Source organism: Geotrypetes seraphini, chromosome 5, assembly GCF_902459505.1.
Source record: "Geotrypetes seraphini chromosome 5, aGeoSer1.1, whole genome shotgun sequence".
Classification (NCBI taxonomy): Eukaryota; Metazoa; Chordata; class Amphibia; order Gymnophiona; family Dermophiidae; genus Geotrypetes; species Geotrypetes seraphini.
In genome coordinates, this window is record NC_047088.1 from 119,521,132 (window position 1) to 119,538,909 (window position 17,778).

The 17,778-nt window shown below is 43.7% G+C and overlaps 1 protein-coding gene across 7 annotated transcripts in view; it reads left to right on the plus strand.

Annotated features, from left to right (window-relative positions):
• Positions 1-17,778, plus strand: part of COL6A3 (collagen type VI alpha 3 chain) — a 1,265,605-nt gene that overhangs the window by 1,073,322 nt on the left and 174,505 nt on the right. For 5 of the 7 annotated variants that reach the window (XM_033946673.1, XM_033946671.1, XM_033946677.1 and 2 more), the window contains one exon: positions 17,212-17,391. The exons of the other annotated variants lie outside the window; for them this stretch is intronic. In XM_033946673.1, the coding sequence (XP_033802564.1) occupies positions 17,212-17,391 (180 nt within the window). The remainder of the gene's footprint in view (positions 1-17,211; positions 17,392-17,778) is intronic. 7 annotated transcript variants of the gene reach the window in all.

Consider the following 17,778-nt stretch of genomic DNA (forward strand, 5'->3'; position numbering starts at 1 on the left):
TTACAGACTCTACAACCATGTTAGATTTCTCCATAGACTATGAATAAGTCTCATGTCTGATACATTCCAGGTAGGGGAAGGGATAGAGATATATAATGAGATTCCTGTAGATTTTGAGAAGGAATATATAGCACAAATACTCGGATTCGTGAAAAATCAATATTATACTGAAATACACTTTCACAAGAAAAAAGCAAATGATGTCATGTAAATAGTGTAGACAGGGCTGCTTTAGTTATAGGGAGAAAGTTCAGACTGAACTAGAGGAAAAGCCTCAGACAAGAGCCCTCCCACCACCACAATGGTGGATAGAGGTGGTAGGGTGGTAACCTCACTGGCAAAAACCTCTGTTAACTCCCAATTCTGAACAACTATAAGCAGGGCTGTCTATGCTTGATAGAAGAAAAAAACTTTCTACTTATCTCTCAATTGACCGGTACACCGACGATGGCCAGCGTTTCACTAACTTGCTGCCTCAGGGTGTAATAAAAGTCCAATCAAAAACTGAAACCAGAAAAGAAAATTACATCATTAACTGTACTTAAAGCAAAACTTCAAAATCATTTTCAGAAGCCACAGTGACATACCTTTGAGAAGGACGCCGCAACGTCTCATTCGATCAAAAGATCAAAAAGATGGCTGCACCATGACTGTACCGGGTTATGAACTCCCGGGGAATGACGTCAAAACCCCGGGAGTGGCTGTGTGGTGGAGCAGCTGACTAAACAGCTCTCAAAAAATATATATAATATATAATAATATATAATAAAAAGCTAACAACAGGATGTTTGAACTATCAGAAGTCTTCAAAAAGATTTAAAGAATCAGAAGAAAATATGCCATTCTAATTTTTGATTGAGCCCATCGGGTTCCTCACTGTTCAATTTATAAATCCAAGCTTGTTCAGCCCGCAAAAGTTGTTGTTGTCTATCGGAGCAATTGTCCATGATGTGATCAATGACACAGCATTGTAAGTCGGTGAAATTGTGATTATGTTCCAAACAATGTGTAACCATGGGAGCTTGAAGTCGATTGTTTCGAATACAACTTTTGTGTTCCGTGACCCGTGTTCTAAAAGGACGAATAGTCTGTCCCACATAAAGTTTCGGACAAGAGCAAATAAAGACATACACAACAAACATAGAATTGCATGAGGTGTTGTGTTTAAGCTCAAATGATTGTCCTGATTTTGAGAAGGAAAACATCCATCAAAGAAGGCAATATCCAAACAAAATACTTCACATAGCAGGAGATATAGAAGTTGCGACTTTGATAGTCTGATAGTCTGATTGGTAAATTGGAGCACTGTTAGAAGTCCAAATGTGTCCTTAGTGCAGCTGGCACTCGCTGATGGCACTGAGGCATAGATTTTTTTTACCTCTACCACTAGTGACTTGTAGTTGTATATAGAGAAAAGTCTCTGGAATGTCCCATAAAGGTGAGGGGTGTTTCATAGGTATTATTTAAAAAGTATCCTTCTCAAATGACCTGTAGAACCCAGAGGACTGTGGTTATCAGTTCCCAACGTGGATAGCACAGCTGGATCCAAGGTTCAATCGGCTGAGGAACAGGCTAAGAAAAAGAAAATAGCGGAGAAGTTCTTGAAAAGACTGATCATAATCTAACCCCCTCTTCTATGAAACTTGTGGCGTTGCCGGTACCCGTGTATACGCTTGGCTCCCGACAGCGCTCAGAACAGCCTGCGTCCTACGTGCTTCCAGAGAAGGCTGAAAGTCCTGCTGGTCCCACAGTTCAATGAAGAAGCAAAAAGATTCAAAAAGGTCAATTTCAAATGAAAATAAAGTCCCACTTTATTGTGGAAATCAATATTGAACAGGGTTCAGTTCATTCTTTTCCATAAACATAAGAAAACAGGAAAAAGTAAAATTGAGTTGAAAAACAAACAACTCACACCTTTCTGGCCGGTGTCACAGGTAAGTAGCCGAGTGCAGTCTTAATCGTTCTGCCCTTGGCAAACAGGCAGAACAAGCTATCACACTTCCTTTATAAATAAAGACAGTGTTGTGTCCAAGCCTAGATTGAAGCCGGCTTGACCCCAACCAACTTAACAGTAGTTGGTGGGGGAGGGGAGTAGCCGAATCCACTAATTTTACTCTGTAAGAAACAGAATGCCACAAATGGCCCCACAATCCCAACCTAGGATATTATGTGGATTCTTCCCCAAAACTACCTTCCAGGCACACAATCGCAATTGAAGCTTTTCTTGCTTTCAAAAACCAAAACATAACCTAAACAGTCCAGCACAATTAAACCTAACAAAAAGGTTTCCAGTTCCAGGCACCTTGCAAGGAGCTCAGCACTGCTCACTTGCTTCACACAGGTGCAAACAGGTTCCACTGAAAGAAGCCCAAAAGATTGTCAGCTTAAGCACACAAAAACCCAGCAATGGTACTTAGCTCTCTTCCATGGAGTAAGCTTCTGTATTCATGGCAGTTTCTATACAGTCCATGGGCTCTAGTTCAGCTAGCTGGTTGGCTTCAGGGTCAGGGGCTGGATCCACCATCTCAACATCCTGATAGTGGTGAGGCTCAGGAGAGCAGTCCTGTAAGCCTCCTTCCTGGGCTGGCCCAGGGCAGACTAACTGCTTCCTCCTCAGTGCAGCCTCAAGAGCATTGAGGCGACCACGCCCGGTTCTAAGAGGGGGAGGGGCAGCCTGCAGCTTCTGCCTATGTTTCCCAGTGCTCCTCATTAAGCCCTGCAGCTGGGAGTTAGCTGAGTGAGTAGAATGTTTCTGAGGCTGTTCCCAGCTGTTACCCTCATAGTCCTCACCTCCCCAGGGTTCTGCAAGCTGGGAACTAAGAGGCAACTCAGAGCCTAACTTTCTATTATGGTTTGCTCTGTCACACTGGTTAGCCCTTTTTACAGACAGGCTAGGTTTAGGCATAGCCTTTCCTGGCACAAGGCAAGCTTTAGGGCTAGGGTTGTGACATACCCTCACCCTTAACGTCTGCCCGTCCCTAGTCTGTGGAGGGCTCACCTCATCCTCCTGAATTCTCGACAGTGTGTCCACGTTGGTGCTGAGTTTACCCGGACGATGCACCACCCTAAATCTGAATGTCTGCAGGGCCAAATACCACCGGGTTAACCTAGCGTTATTGTTTCTCATGGTGTTTAGCCATTTTAATGCCGCATGGTCGGTAACCAGGGTGAATTTGCGCTCCTGCAGATAGAGCACCAGGGTTTGCATGGCCCACTTGGCCGCCAAGCACTCCAATTCTACAGTTGTGTACTTACGCTCATTGGGGTGCAGTTTACGGCTGAGGAACAGAATTGGGTGCTCAACTCCCTGAACCTCCTGGCTTAGTATTGCTCCCAACCCTGTTCCCGAGGCATCCGTCTGTAAAACCAAGGGCTTCTTAAAGTCTATAGCCGTGAGCACTGGGTTAGTACATAATGCCTCCTTCAGGTCCTCTACAGCCTGTTGGCCCTCCTCTTCCCACCGAAGGCTATCTGGCCTATTCTTTTTAAGCATGTCAGTGAGAACAGCGGCTCTTTTAGAGAACTCTGGAATGAACCGCCGATAGTAGCCCAGGAGCCCTAGAAACCCTCTTAACTGTTTCTTAGAGGTGGGTAAAGGAAACTCTTTTACACAGCGTACCTTGTCTACTAAGGGTCTGACCTGACCTCGGCCCACTATGTACCCCAAATACTTCACCTCACGTTGCCCCAAATAGCACTTCTTAGGGTTAACTGTGAAACCAGCCTTCCTAAGAGACTCCAACACGGCCCTTACGTGCTTCAGGTGCTGCGCCCAGTCAGAAGAGAAAATCACTATATCATCCAAATATGCTTCAGCATACTGATGATGCCCCCTTAACACCTCGGTGATTCCTCTTTGACAAGTAACAGCAGCATCATGAAGTCCGAAGGGCATGCGTGTGAACTGATACAGCCCATGCGGCGTGCAAAAGGCTGTCTTTGGCCTAGCGCTCTGAGCCAGAGGAATTTGCCAATAACCCTTAGTTAAATCCAGTGTAGAGAGAAATTGGGCTTGTCCCACATGGTCTAATAGGTCATCTACCCGGGGCATAGGGAAGGCGTCAAACTGGGAAACTTCATTGAGCTGACGGAAATCAATACAGAATCTGGGCGTGCCATTAGCTTTGGGAACGATGACGATGGGGCTACACCAGGGGCTCTGTGAAGGTTCAATAACCCCTAGTGATAGCATCTCCTGCACCAGACTCTGTACTAATTCCTTTTTCCCCTCTGTTAACCTATAGGGTTTCACCCTGACCACCTTCTATGGGGTAGTTACTATTTCATGTGTCACTACCTCCGTTCGCCCCGGTATTGGGGAGAACACATCATTGAAAGCCTGTACTAGGGTTTCTAGTTGTCCCGCTTGGTCATCGGCTAACTCTGTCCCTATATTGACCCCTTCAACCTGACTCATTTCCGTTATTTGAGGGCCAAAGTCATCCTCCGGTTTTTGCTCCGTGATCATGGTAAGTATTTCACGATCCCGCCATAGCTTCAAGAGATTAACATGATACGTTTGAATCCTATTTTTTTCGTCCTTGACTCAATAGTCTACTTGGTTTAACTTTTCTACAATAGTAGCAGGGCCTTTCCACTCGGCCAAGAATTTATGCGGATCCGTAGGTACCAATATCAACACTTTATCTCCCACTTTTAAGTGGCGAGATTGGGTTTTCTTATCGTAGTACTTTTTTTGTTTTTGTTGACACCATTCAAGATTCTGTTTGCCCAGTTGCGTGACTTGCTTTAGTCTTTTCCTCAGCTGGGTCAAATAGGAGATCACGTTGGTCTCTTCACTTTCTTGCGAGCCCCACTGATCCCTAACTACGTCTAGTACTCCCTCATGAGGAAATAGTTGTTTAAAACACTGGGTGGATATCATGGACTGGTCCACACCGGTGTCTACTAGAGCGGATACCTCTCTACCTGCGACTGAAACTAAAGCGAGGTATGCCTCCGGGATCAGGGTACTTATCTCTCGTGTTATCACAAAATCCTTCTTAAATCCGCAAAACCTCTGGGTATGCCCAGCCTTCCCACACCGATAGCAGGGGTGGGCCTTTCCCTGAACAGGCTCTTTAGGCTTGACATACCCCGAGGTCTTACAAGCTTGTCCTTGGCCTATGGCTGTCTTTGCCTTTTCCGGACTCTCTTTATCCTGCATTATGGTAGATCTGAATTTCTGCCGATAATGTTCGGGAGTATACCCTAGGTATTCTAAAATATGGCTTTTGACGGCCTGATAGTCGTTGGCCAGTTCAGGGGATAGGGTCTGAAAAGCGGATAATGTTTCCCCAGCTAAACAGGGCAGAAGCCTAACAGCCCACTGTCCCTGCGGCCAACCAGCAGCAGTAGCTACCCTCTCGAAGGCAGATAGAAACTCATCCGGAGCATCTGCCAGTGTGATCTTACATAAGTTTAACATTGAGAGTGGGTTAGCTGCTCCTACTGTTTGCTGAGTAAAGCTCAGTCCTGGCTCACTGCCTGTGGCTGGCGTGGGTCTCTGTATAAGTTGAGACAGTACCTTAGTCTGTTCTCCCATCACCAATACCATCTCATCATGCTGTCTCCTTGCTAATTCCTGCGACCGATACCATAAGTCCTGGTTGGTCTTTAGTACAGGTCTTTAGTTGGTCTTTAGTGCAGGTCCTCACTTTGCTTCTGTCGTTCGCCAGCCAAGAAAGCCATCAGCTGCTGCTGATCCATCTTGCTTCCAGGCCTGGAACAGAAACAAGCGAAAAAAACAAACCAAGTGCGGTACTTCCAACTAGCACCACTATATCCCTCACCAACCCCCTTAGCTGAGGTACTCTTACCAGAGAGATTGGTGAGTCTGCGCCTTTGGTATTAGGCCTCCTTGGCCTCCAGTCGCTTGTCTGCGTATCTGTCCTCTTAACACTGGTTGTAGTCCTTCCGGTCACCCTCTGACACAGGACCGCCGCAGGTAAGGCCAGGCTCCTCCGACTTCGTGCTTAACGCTACTTCCGCTCAGCCACCAGGCTATCCTCCTCAGAAGACTTCACTCCCACAGCTAACGCGGACCGAAGAGTCTGGAACCAGCTGCTCCAGGACAGGAACCAAACAAACAAACTAAAACAATAAAAAAAAGACAAACTTTTTTTTTTCCAAAAGTTCCTTCAACTGTCCAGCAGGAGGCGCTATATCCCACCACTGCCACCAAATGTGGCATTGCCAGTGCCCGTGTATACGCTTGGCTCCCGACAGCGCTCAGAATAGCCTGCGTCCTACGTGCTTCCAGAGAAGGCTGAAAGTCCTGCTGGTCCCACAGTTCAATGAACAAGCAAAAAGATTCAAAACAGTCAATTTCAAATGAAAATAAAGTCCCACTTTATTGTGGAAATCAATATTGAACAGGGTTCAGTTCATTCTTTTCCATAAACATAAGAAAACAGGAAAAAGTAAAATTGAGTTGAAAAACAAACAACTCACACCTTTCTGGCCAGTGTCACAGGTAAGTAGCCGAGTGCAGTCTTAATTGTTCTGCCTTTGGCAAACAGGCAGAACAAGCTATCACACTTCCTTTATAAATAAAGACAGTGTTGTGTCCAAGCCTAGATTGAAGCCGGCTTGACCCCAACCAACTTAACAGTAGTTAGTGGGGGAGGGGAGTAGCCGAATCCACTAATTTTACTCTGTAAGAAACAGAATGCCACAAATGGCCCCACAATCCCAACCTAGGATATTATGTGGATTCTTCCCCAAAACTACCTCCCAGGCACACAATCGCAATTGAAGCTTTTCTTGCTTTCAAAAACCAAAACATAACCTAAACAGTTCAGCACAATTAAACCTAACAAAAAGGTTTCCAGTTCCAGGCACCTTGCAAGGAGCTCAGCACTGCTCACTTGCTTCACACAGGTGCAAACAGGTTCCACTGAAAGAAGCCCAAAAGATTGTCAGCTTAAGCACACAAAAACCCAGCAAAGGTACTTAGCTCTCTTCCATGGAGTAAGCTTCTGTATTCATGGCAGTTTCTATACAGTCCATGGGCTCTGGTTCAGCTAGCTGGTTGGCTTCAGGGTCAGGGGCTGGATCCACCATCTCAACGTCCTGATAGTGGTGAGGCTCAGGAGAGCAGTCCTGTAAGCCTCCTTCCTGGGCTGGCCCAGGGCAGACTAACTGCTTCCTCCTCAGTGCAGCCTCAAGAGCATTGAGGCGACCACGCCCGGTTCTAAGAGGGGGAGGGGCAGCCTGCAGCTTCTGCCTATGTTTCCCAGTGCTCCTCATTAAGCCCTGCAGCTGGGAGTTAGCTGAGTGAGTAGAATGTTTCTGAGGCTGTTCCCGGCTGTTACCCTCATAGTCCTCACCTCCCCAGGGTTCTGCAAGCTGGGAACTAAGAGGCAACTCAGAGCCTAACTTTCTATTATGGTTTGCTCTGTCACACTGGTTAGCCCTTTTTACAGACAGGCTAGGTTTAGGCATAGCCTTTCCTGGCACAAGGCGAGCTTTAGGGCTAGGGTTGTGACAAACTGCAATAGCAGTTTCTAGCGCAGAGAGCCACGCTGAAGAGGGTGACCTTCCTAAGGATGCACATCTCAAGGTTGAAGCAAGCTGGAAGGTGGTCGTCACTGCTTGGTCGGCATCAAGAGACTAGATGCAAAGTGACCTGCAATGCTAATTGGGAATCTGGTGTCTCTGAACTGGCTTACCAAATGGAACGATGTCTCTCCCAAAGTCGGTGTCGATATCTTCAATTATGAAGATTTGTGATTGATGCCCATGCCGGTGTCGAACAATCTGTCCTGTTGAAGTTTCCAGCTGATTACACTGTGCGACAGAGGTTTTGTGGCATGAATTGTAGTGGATGTTCTATAGTGATTTGGGATCGCTGAATTCATGGGGTTGCTGAATTCAAAACTGACCTTAATTTTTTGGTATAGCCCTCTGATTTGTGGCAAAAGAGTATTGTAATGTAAAAATTAACATTTTTGCTATATTTTCTAATGCTTGGAGTAAATGTTATAACAATCTCCGAAATATTAAAACATTTTGCCTCAAATTAGATTTTTTTTCCCCCAATAATTATGATAGTGTTAGTGATGAGCACAGGGAAAGGTTTCACCAAGACATTGCTACAATGGAGAAACGATATCAGGGCAGATAGAATTCATCAATGCTGGCTGACTATTGCTGGCTGTCCCGGAACTTCATCTCCGATGTCAGAATTGATGTCAGGAAGAAGGTTTGTGGGCCGGCGCCTGGACCTTCCTTTTGTTTAGTTGCAGTGGGCAGCAGTGGCGTCGGACTGGAGGAGAGGGTTTGAAACAGCGGTAGGCTTCGGCGGGTAGCAAGCAGCAGCAGGGGCCGGGCGGGGTGGGGGCAGGCTTTGGCGCTAGAGGGAGGGAGGCAGGCAGGCTGGCTTTAGTGTGGCAGGGAGGGAGGGGAAGCAATCATCTGTCCTGTTGTCTCCGCGCACAGCTTCAGGACGCTGTCCTTGAAAAAGGGACATTTCAGCGTCCCAAAGCTGTGCTTGGGGACAATGGGACAGGGGATCTAAAAATGGGATGGTCCCATTCAAAACGGGACATATGGTCACCTTATGTATAACAAACAGCCCCAGAGATCTCAGCGACACATAAAGAACAGAAGTTACAGTTTGTAAACCCCTCCCCCTAATGAAACAAACAAACCCTCTACTGCTGCAGCATCGGGTCTGGAATTTCGAGTCCAGATGGCAGTGGTGTAACTACCATATTTGACACCCAGGGCCAATCATTATTTAACACCCTCTCCTTTATATGAAAAAAATATATATTTTTAGTAATAATCCACGAGTCACACGAAGGAAAAGGCAGTATTTAACCACTGCAGTGAGCACTAGAACATCAATTCACCCATTGTAAAATTAAACAATCCTTCAGAGTCAATTCCAATAGAAAAGCATGTCTTTTTTCACACACACCGAACACATATATTTATTCTAAACTGGATGAGAGTGTAACTGCAAACTAAAAATAGAATATGCAGACAGCAATGAAAACTGCACCCTCAGGAATCAGATTTTGCATAGAATGCAGCACCACAGCTGCTGCTTGTGACCCTGGGCAAGTCACTTAATTCCCTCCCCCCCCCCCCACACACACACACTTACTCCAGGTACATTAAATAGATTGTGAGCCCACTGGGACAGACAGGGGAAAAAATGCTTGCATACATGAATAAATTAATGTAAACCATCCTGAACTCCCTTGGGAGAACAATATAAAAAACTGAATAAATAAAAAGATAAACAGTAATGCATGTCTCCTAGTACTGTGCAAAATATAAAAACAACAGATGTAAATTTGAAAAGACTGAAATACAAATTACCACATAAAATAAAACTGGAAAATATATTTTGGAAAAATCTGATTCGGAATTGTCTCACTCAGCTACTCTGTTTGTACAATTATCTTTAGACTCGGATAGAGAATGGTTGTTAAAAATGTTCTTTAAAGCCAGAGATAAATTGTTCATGACCTATAGAATTCGAATGTATCCAGACATGTCTTGATTAACACAGAAAAAGGAATCAATTAATATTATTGCGACCCCCCCAAATCCATTTTTCAATTAGCTTTCAGAGGCTAAAATCTCCTTTTTCAGGTCAGTACTGTATACTGCTGTTAAGGTATCCTTTCCTGACCTGAGGAAGGGGGTTTTGGTCTCTTAAAGCTAGTCAAAAAATGTCCTTTAGGCAGAAAGGGATGAAAGGGAGAAATCCTGCATATGGTGGAGGGGACAGAGACATTCATGGAGAAGAAAGAGGGAGAAATTTTGGACATAGTGTGGAAGGCAAGGAGAGATGGTGCATGGGGAGAGAGAAAGAAATGTTGCACATGATAATAGATGGGTGGAAGGATGCTGTATGGAGGGGAATAGAGAGGTCTAATATTAGTCTAATAAAAAGATCACCTTATTTCCATTTTCAAATTAACACAGCTATAATAGTGCTTTATCCTCAAGCAAAAAAAACCAACAACCCGTCACAAACCTTTTATCCACCTTGTTTGTCTCTGGGTTCCTGCTTTCCTCATCATCTCTTCACTATCTCATTCTTTCCAAAGTCTGTCCTTTTTCTGTGCCCCTTCCTTGAACCTCTTTCTTCCCATTCCATCCAGCCTGAGCCCCTCATCTTTCCTTGTTCCAGCATTTCCATTCTGTGTCCATCAGTGTCACAATTCCACCTCTTTTCCAGCATCACCCTTCTGTTTGCCCATTTCACCTATATGCCTATCTCACCTCTTTTCCAGAATCTTCATTGTGTCCCTGTCCTTATCCTCCCTCCCTCCCCCACCCCATGTTCACCATCTGCCCTCTCAATGTCCTTAGCTTCCCCCCTTTTTAGCTTTGCTTCTTTGTGTCTCTATTTCACCTTCCCCTTTTCAGCAATATCCCCTTTCAGCATTGCTCCCTCTCTGTGTTCCTATCTCCTCTCCCCCTTTTCAGCATTGCCTCATCTGTATCCCCATTAACCTTCCATTTCAGTATTATCCCCTTCTGTTTGCCCATCTGGCCTCTTTCAGCTTTGCCTCCCTCTTGTTCCTGTCTACCCCTCCCCCTTTCAGCATTTTCCATCTGTATCCCTATCCTTATAATTCCCGCTTTCTCCTTCTCTGTGTCACTATTTGTCTCCATTTTCAGTTTCCCCTCTCTTCCCTTATACCCTCACCCTGTAGCCAGCATCCTTCCTCCAGCCCATATGACATTTTTCCTTTCCCTCCTCCCCACCCCTCCCTTTCTTTCAAATTCAAATAAGAGAGTTATCCTAGGACAAGCAGGCAGCATATTCTCACATATAGGTGGTGTCATCCATGGAGACCAGTACAGACAGTTTGATAAGTGAACTGTCACTTTAAGTTTCAAAAGCTTTGCGACTGCCCATACCACGCATGTACGAGTGCCTTCCTGCCCGCAGAGGCGGGAGATACATCAGATATTCATTTTCCACAGAGTGAAGAAGTTTGTTCTTAACTGGACTCCATTCAGTTTTTGTTGCCTTCCCACTTCAGGGTTTTGTTTTGTTTTTCATTTTATTTTTTCTTTAATGTTTTTCTTACTTTAAAACTTTACAGTTTAGGAAGTTTCCTTTCCTTTTTTTCCCAAATTTCAGGTTTTATTTTTGACAATTTTTTCTGAACAAACTAGTCTGTCAAAGTTCTCTTCCGTCCGTGCGATGGGTTGTTATTCGGTGGTCACGGTCTTTTCTATTGCCGATTTTTCAAACAATCCAACCTGATCAGCTTCTTTGATTGGGTGACAGGGAAGCTGGATATTGGGGAGTCCCTGGACATCGTGTACCTGGACTTTAGCAAAGCATTCGATAGCGTACCACACCGCAGGTTACTGAGCAAGATGAGTTCTATAGGATTAGGTAACACATTGACGAAATGGGTTGGGAGCTGGCTTGGAGGTAGGCTCCAAAGGGTGGTGGTGAACGGCACCCCCTCCGAAATGACAGAGGTGATTAGTGGAGTACCACAGGGCTCAGTCTTGGGCCCAATCCTATTCAACATCTTTATAAGAGACTTGGCAGAAGGGCTTCGAGGTAAAATAACATTATTCGCCGATGACGCCAAACTGAGTAATGTAGTGGGCAAATGCACAACAGACGAAGATTCAATGCCTGACAACATGATGCACGACCTACTCCTACTGGAGCGATGGTCTAGGACATGGCAACTCAACTTCAATGCCAAAAAATGCAAAGTTATGCACCTGGGCAGCCAGAATCCATGCAAGTCTTATACCCTTAATGGCGAGATCCTAGCAAAAACGGTAGCAGAACGAGACTTGGGGGTAATCGTCAGTGAGGACATGAAGTCTGCCAATCAAGTGGAGCAGGCTTCGTCCAAGGCAAGACAAATCATGGGCTGCATACGAAGGGGTTTCGTCAGTCGTAAGGCGGAAGTCATTATGCCATTGTATAGATCCATGGTGAGGCCCCACCTGGAATACTGTGTGCAATTCTGGAGGCCGCATTATCGCAAGGATGTGCTGAGACTGGAGTCGGTGCAAAGAATGGCCACCCGGATGGTCTCGGGACTCAAGGATCTACCATACGAAAAACGGCTTGACAAATTACAGCTATACTCGCTCGAGGAGCGCAGAGAGAGGGGAGACATGATTGAGACGTTCAAGTATCTTACGGGCCGCATCGAGGCGGAGGAAGATATCTTCTTTTTCAAGGGTCCCACGACAACAAGAGGGCATCCGTTGAAAATCAGGGGCGGGAAACTACGAGGTGACACCAGGAAATTCTTTTTCACTGAAAGAGTGGTTGATCGTTGGAATAGTCTTCCACTGCAGGTGATTGAGGCCAGCAGCGTGCCTGATTTTAAGGCCAAATGGGATCGGCACATGGGATCTATTCACAGGGCAAAGGTAGGGGAGGGACATTAAGGTGGGCAGACTAGATGGGCCGTGGGCCCTTATCTGCCGTCTATTTCTATGTTTCTATGTTTCTAAGGTCAGTGGCGTTGGAGGCCGGAAACACCATTTTGATTTTTTTCTGGGGTTCTTCTCCTTCTTTCGCACTTATTTACCTTACATCAGGAGTGGTTCTTTGGCACACACATGGACGGTGCCAAGTCCTCACATCAATCAATCAACATCAGTTTTGACATCGGCATTGTGGGACATTCCGGCATTGGGGAAGTCAGCTAAGAGATCATCAGCTTCCCAACAAGCATTATAGGTCTCTACAGCAATGAGCCAGTCGATGCAGATCAAACAATGATGTTACTGCTCCCTAGCTCCTTCATGGTGTGCATCCTCATCCAGGTCACATATGACCTATAGAAGATAGTACCAGTGCCTTTAACTGAGACAACCTGCTGCACTGATGAACTGGATGTTGAGCCTGTAGTTACTGGTGTATACTTCAGGTCTCTACAGCATCAAGTCAGTCGATGCAGACCACACATCAACGCTTCGCAGGCTTTTTCTCCTTCATGGTGTGCATTGAGATCGTACAAAAGGAAGTGGGAATGGACACTGAAGATCATTGATGTAAAACCAACTTGTTTGTTTCAGAAAAGGACACAAGCAGAAGTGATCTTCAGTGGAGTGTTCATTGTCCGTTCCCACTTCCTTTTGTACTGTTATATACCCGTGGGTTCTCTGTCCTGTTGGACTTTTTGGTGTTTAATTGAGCATCGAGATCGACCATGCCGTGATAACCTGCTGCACTGAGGGTACTGGCCTACGAACCTATAGTACTGGTGCATACTTCATCTTTTAGTAAGTGTCACAGGTCTCTACAGCATCGAGTCAGTCGATGCAGACCACTTATCGCCGACGATGCTCCCCAGCTTCATAGGTGTCTCTCCTTCATGGTGTGTATCGAGGTCAACCATTCCGGGACATCCTGCTGCACCGATGATACCAGCTATGGAGCCTTTAATACTGGTACATACTTCAAGGTGTAGAAGGTCTTACCAGCATCGAGTCTTCATGCATACCATACATCAATGCCATTACGCTCCAGCTTCACAGGTTGACTTTTCTCTTCGGTATGTATCCTTATTGGCAATCATTCACTCCAAATCAACCTGCTGCACCGAGGGTACCACCTGTTCAGCCATTAATACTGGTGCATAATTCAAGGTGCCATAGGTCTCAACAGCATCCAGTTATTTGATGCAGACCATTCAACAACACCACTGTTTCTTTTCTGTGCATATCAAGACAACCTTCTGCACTGATGGTACTAAATATTCACTTACTGATACATGTTTCAGGACAAGCCTACATGAAGGAAATTTGGTACACTATGCTGAGGCTAGCATATGTTCCTTTGTTACTGGCCCACTGTGATTTTCACTACGAGGCCTCTAAGTACCAGGGTTAGCTATCCATCAGAGCTTCTTACTACTCATGGATCATCTGAGCACTTCACATCAACCAGATATCGATCTTATATCGATCTTTTGGTTCTTCTTATCAACACATCAATCCACTACTTTGAAGCATCGATGCTCTTCTCCATTGCATAATTTCTCATATGTTTCAGTGAATAAGAGATCGTTATCGATCTTCATCATGGTTTTCATCGGATCGATACTAAGATCATCTTATTTTTACTCAGACTGGACTTTTTAACTTTCATTCAGGCTTTGCTTTGGCTTTACCTATGCCTGACTCTTCCAGCATTCCTTTAGAACTGTCTTTACAAGGAATTGCTTCCCAGGACCAGATTTTATTCAGTAGATCTTTTATTTCCTGGATATATGATGAGCTCAGTACAGTTCTGTTTTAAGTTTAATATTCTTCCTGACTCACTTGCTGAATGGGACACACCTATACATATTACGGTTTCCCCATGAATACTAGTTCCTAGTACAGGCAGATTCCTGTCTGCTGTCTGTGGACCCACATACATTCTTGAAAAGAAGCACCTATGGCTCAGGTACTGCTATCTTCCAAAGGACGTGGGTTCAAATCTACACAACCCTTAGTACCTTAACAGCTTCATCATCATTATCAGAAATTTATGCTGGTGAACAGGGTTTTGTTTTTTCCCTAAAGCAACTCATAAAGAAATTATCAGTTTTTTTCTCTGGAGTATTTTTCTCTGGAGCACCTTCTGTAGTATCAAATTCATAGACTGGAATTTGCATATTAGGGTCATCCTCTGCTGTTCATCTATAACATCTGCTATGTTGTGAGCTCTGAGATGTCAAGTTACTCACTTTTTTTACCATTGAGGTGGCCACATTAAATTTCAGTATAGAAGGAGTTGGAATACTTTGAATAACACACATTTTCCCTTCTATTTGGGTCACAGGCAACACTGGGCTTTTGCTGCAAAACCAGAAAATCTAGCAGCAGCCTCAGAAAATTCATATAGCAGCTCCTTCTAATATGCTCAGCCATTTTTATTTTGCCCAATTCTTCTCTTCAGCCTGACCTCTTCCAAGAGGCTTCATCAAGAGTTGCAGCTTTACTGCCAAGCCATTTTTTCCTATCTCAACGATTGGCTATTATAGGATGTATCTACTCAGATGCTCTCAGACATTCAAGTTGCAGTTAGCTTTTTGACATCTCAGCTTTAAAACTCTCAACCACTGCAATTCATAATAGCCCTGCTCGACATAATTATACTCAGGGCCTTCCTACTTCAGCAACAACAGGACCATTTGTTTCAACTTTCCAGTCAAGTTTTTCATCTTCTGTCTATCTCAGCTAGAGAACTGATGGGACTCTTGGATCACATGGCATCTTCAGTCCATGTTGTCTCTGGCATCTACATGGTCTCCAGTTTTCAATACTTTTTTACAGCCACTTTCATCACTCTGTTACTCTCTTCATTGGGGGATGACCATGGCTGCTGCTTCATATGCCTCCAGATCAGCCAATTCTGACCACAACTCCTCCAAGTATTCTTGCGAACCTCACCTGGACAATATTAACATACAAGCCTGCTCTGCCAAGAGCAGACATTTATATACCTATTTCAAGACTTAAGCGAGTTGGAATACTCTCAAGTCTTTTCATCACAACATATTTAATCAACTCCTCTTACTATGCATGAGCAATCAACTTGTGTTCTACTGCATAATCAAGCATGACAGTATCAATTTTTCTGTCAGAAAGCCAAGAGGATTTGGAACTACTTAATTGCTTGAAACATATTTCTAAACCCTGTCTGTATTCAAGAAGCAACAAGTACTCTTGCCGACAAGCTCAGCTGATTTCTTCGGCAACACAAGTGGACTCTCACCTTTGCGTCACATTTTCTCTCTTTCTAAGACTCCTCAGATAGTCCTTTCCTGTTTCAGACACTATGTTAAGGATCCAATATCCTTCTAGATCTTGCCATCTCTTCTCATGCAGAGTCGAAGTCTCTTTTACATCCCATTCTACAATTGTCTCATCTGACACTTCTATTCGTGATGATCTCATCTGATGCTACTCGAGTTTTGCCTTGTGCTTCCTCAGGAAGAGATTATCTAGAAACAGCCTCCAAAAAAGGATCCATCCGACCTGCTCCATCAGAACAGCCGACTAACTGACAACTGACTAACTGTCAGTTAGTAGGCTGTTCTGATGGAGCAAGTCGGATGGGTCCTTCTTTGGAGGCTGTTTCTAGATAATCCCTTCCTGAGGAAGCACAAGGCGAAACTCGAGTAGAAGGGAAGATATTTGTAATTTTTGGCTTCCAGAAGTTATTATTTATTAGTACACGCACAAGCACTTTATGACACCAGCTGCTTATTAAATGACCATCGGAGAAGCAGTAACTTCCACAAAGATATGTTTATTTTATAGTAAATGGATGTTGGATTGTTATATGGTGGTACAGACATTAATAGTGCCATGATAGTCTGATGGCAACTAGTGTTGTGTGTCTTTACACTAGAACACTAAGGTTGTGGGTCTGAGCACTATTCAAATTATTAATTAATTCTTTTAAATTGTGGTATGAATATTGTTATATAAGTTATCACAATTGAAAAAAATATAAATCCCTATATTTATTTAATATTCTTAAACGTAAACACACCTTTTACAAAGGTGCACTAGTGTTTTTAGCGCACGCACCGGATTAGCACGTGCTAGCCAAAAATCTTCCGCCTGCTCAAAAGGAGGCAGTAGCGGCTAACGCACACTATTCCATGCGTTAAGGCCCTAGCGCACCTTCATAAAAGAAGCTCTTAGGTTAATTTTAAACACTGTGGCTTGAAAAATAACAACCAAAGGCAAATCCAAGTGTTTAGACTGTCCTCAGAGAATATAGCCCCTGTTTATAATTAAATAGATTTTTCTTTGTTAAATAAGCTCCATAATTCTCGATACCTTGAGTCAGCATAAGAAGCATGAAACTCATATTTACATATATATATAGCATGCATGAAAGAAGCAGGAAAAGTAAACTGATTCATAAGTTACAAATCATGCAATCTCATTAATATGCATCCTTTGAACATTATCTACAAAATCATCTCAAATTGAAAATGAAAGCATAAATATTTTAGGCAAGCTCAGGTAAAATTACTAATAGACTAATAGAGAATTATTGCAATTATGCTCCCTCCTTTTCCAATAGCTCCTTAATGCTCATATTTTCTGTTTTGGCCATTTATTTGATGATGTCTTGTTTCTTAGCATGAAGGACGAGTTATAATTTAGAATATTTTTTTTTTTTGCCTCCTCTACTATTTTGCATATATAAATGATAACTTTTTCACACATTTTGAAATTCAGATTTGACAGATCCTTGTTTGTTGGATTTTGACATGGGCATGCAATGCAAGGACTATCAGGTTAAGTGGTTCTTTGACAGCAAAAACAAGATCTGCACCCAGGTGTGGTACGGTGGGTGTGGTGGGAATGCCAATAGATTTGAGACAGAAGCTGAGTGCATCAGCAAATGTATGGAGCTACGTAAGTACTGCATGGAACTACCACTTTTATTTTTATAACATTTACAGCTATTGTCATTGCTGTGTATATTAAGTAGAGGAATGCTACTATAAGATGTTCAATTTATCAGTTCTAGTCATCATAAGTTATTGACAGGCGTAGTTTTCAGAATATCCACATTAAACATTTATGAGATCTGTTTGAATATATTAGGACCAAGTACAAGGAATCTTCAAAAAATTTTTGCACTTTTATTTTTTTAAAAATATTATTAAATATTTCAAAAGAAAATTATATCACTTTTCCACATAATCACCCTGTTTTTTCTGACTGACTAGTCACATTACATTCTACAACACGCCCTCTTACCACTTCTCCTGCCCCAACAATTTCCTGCAAAAATATGAA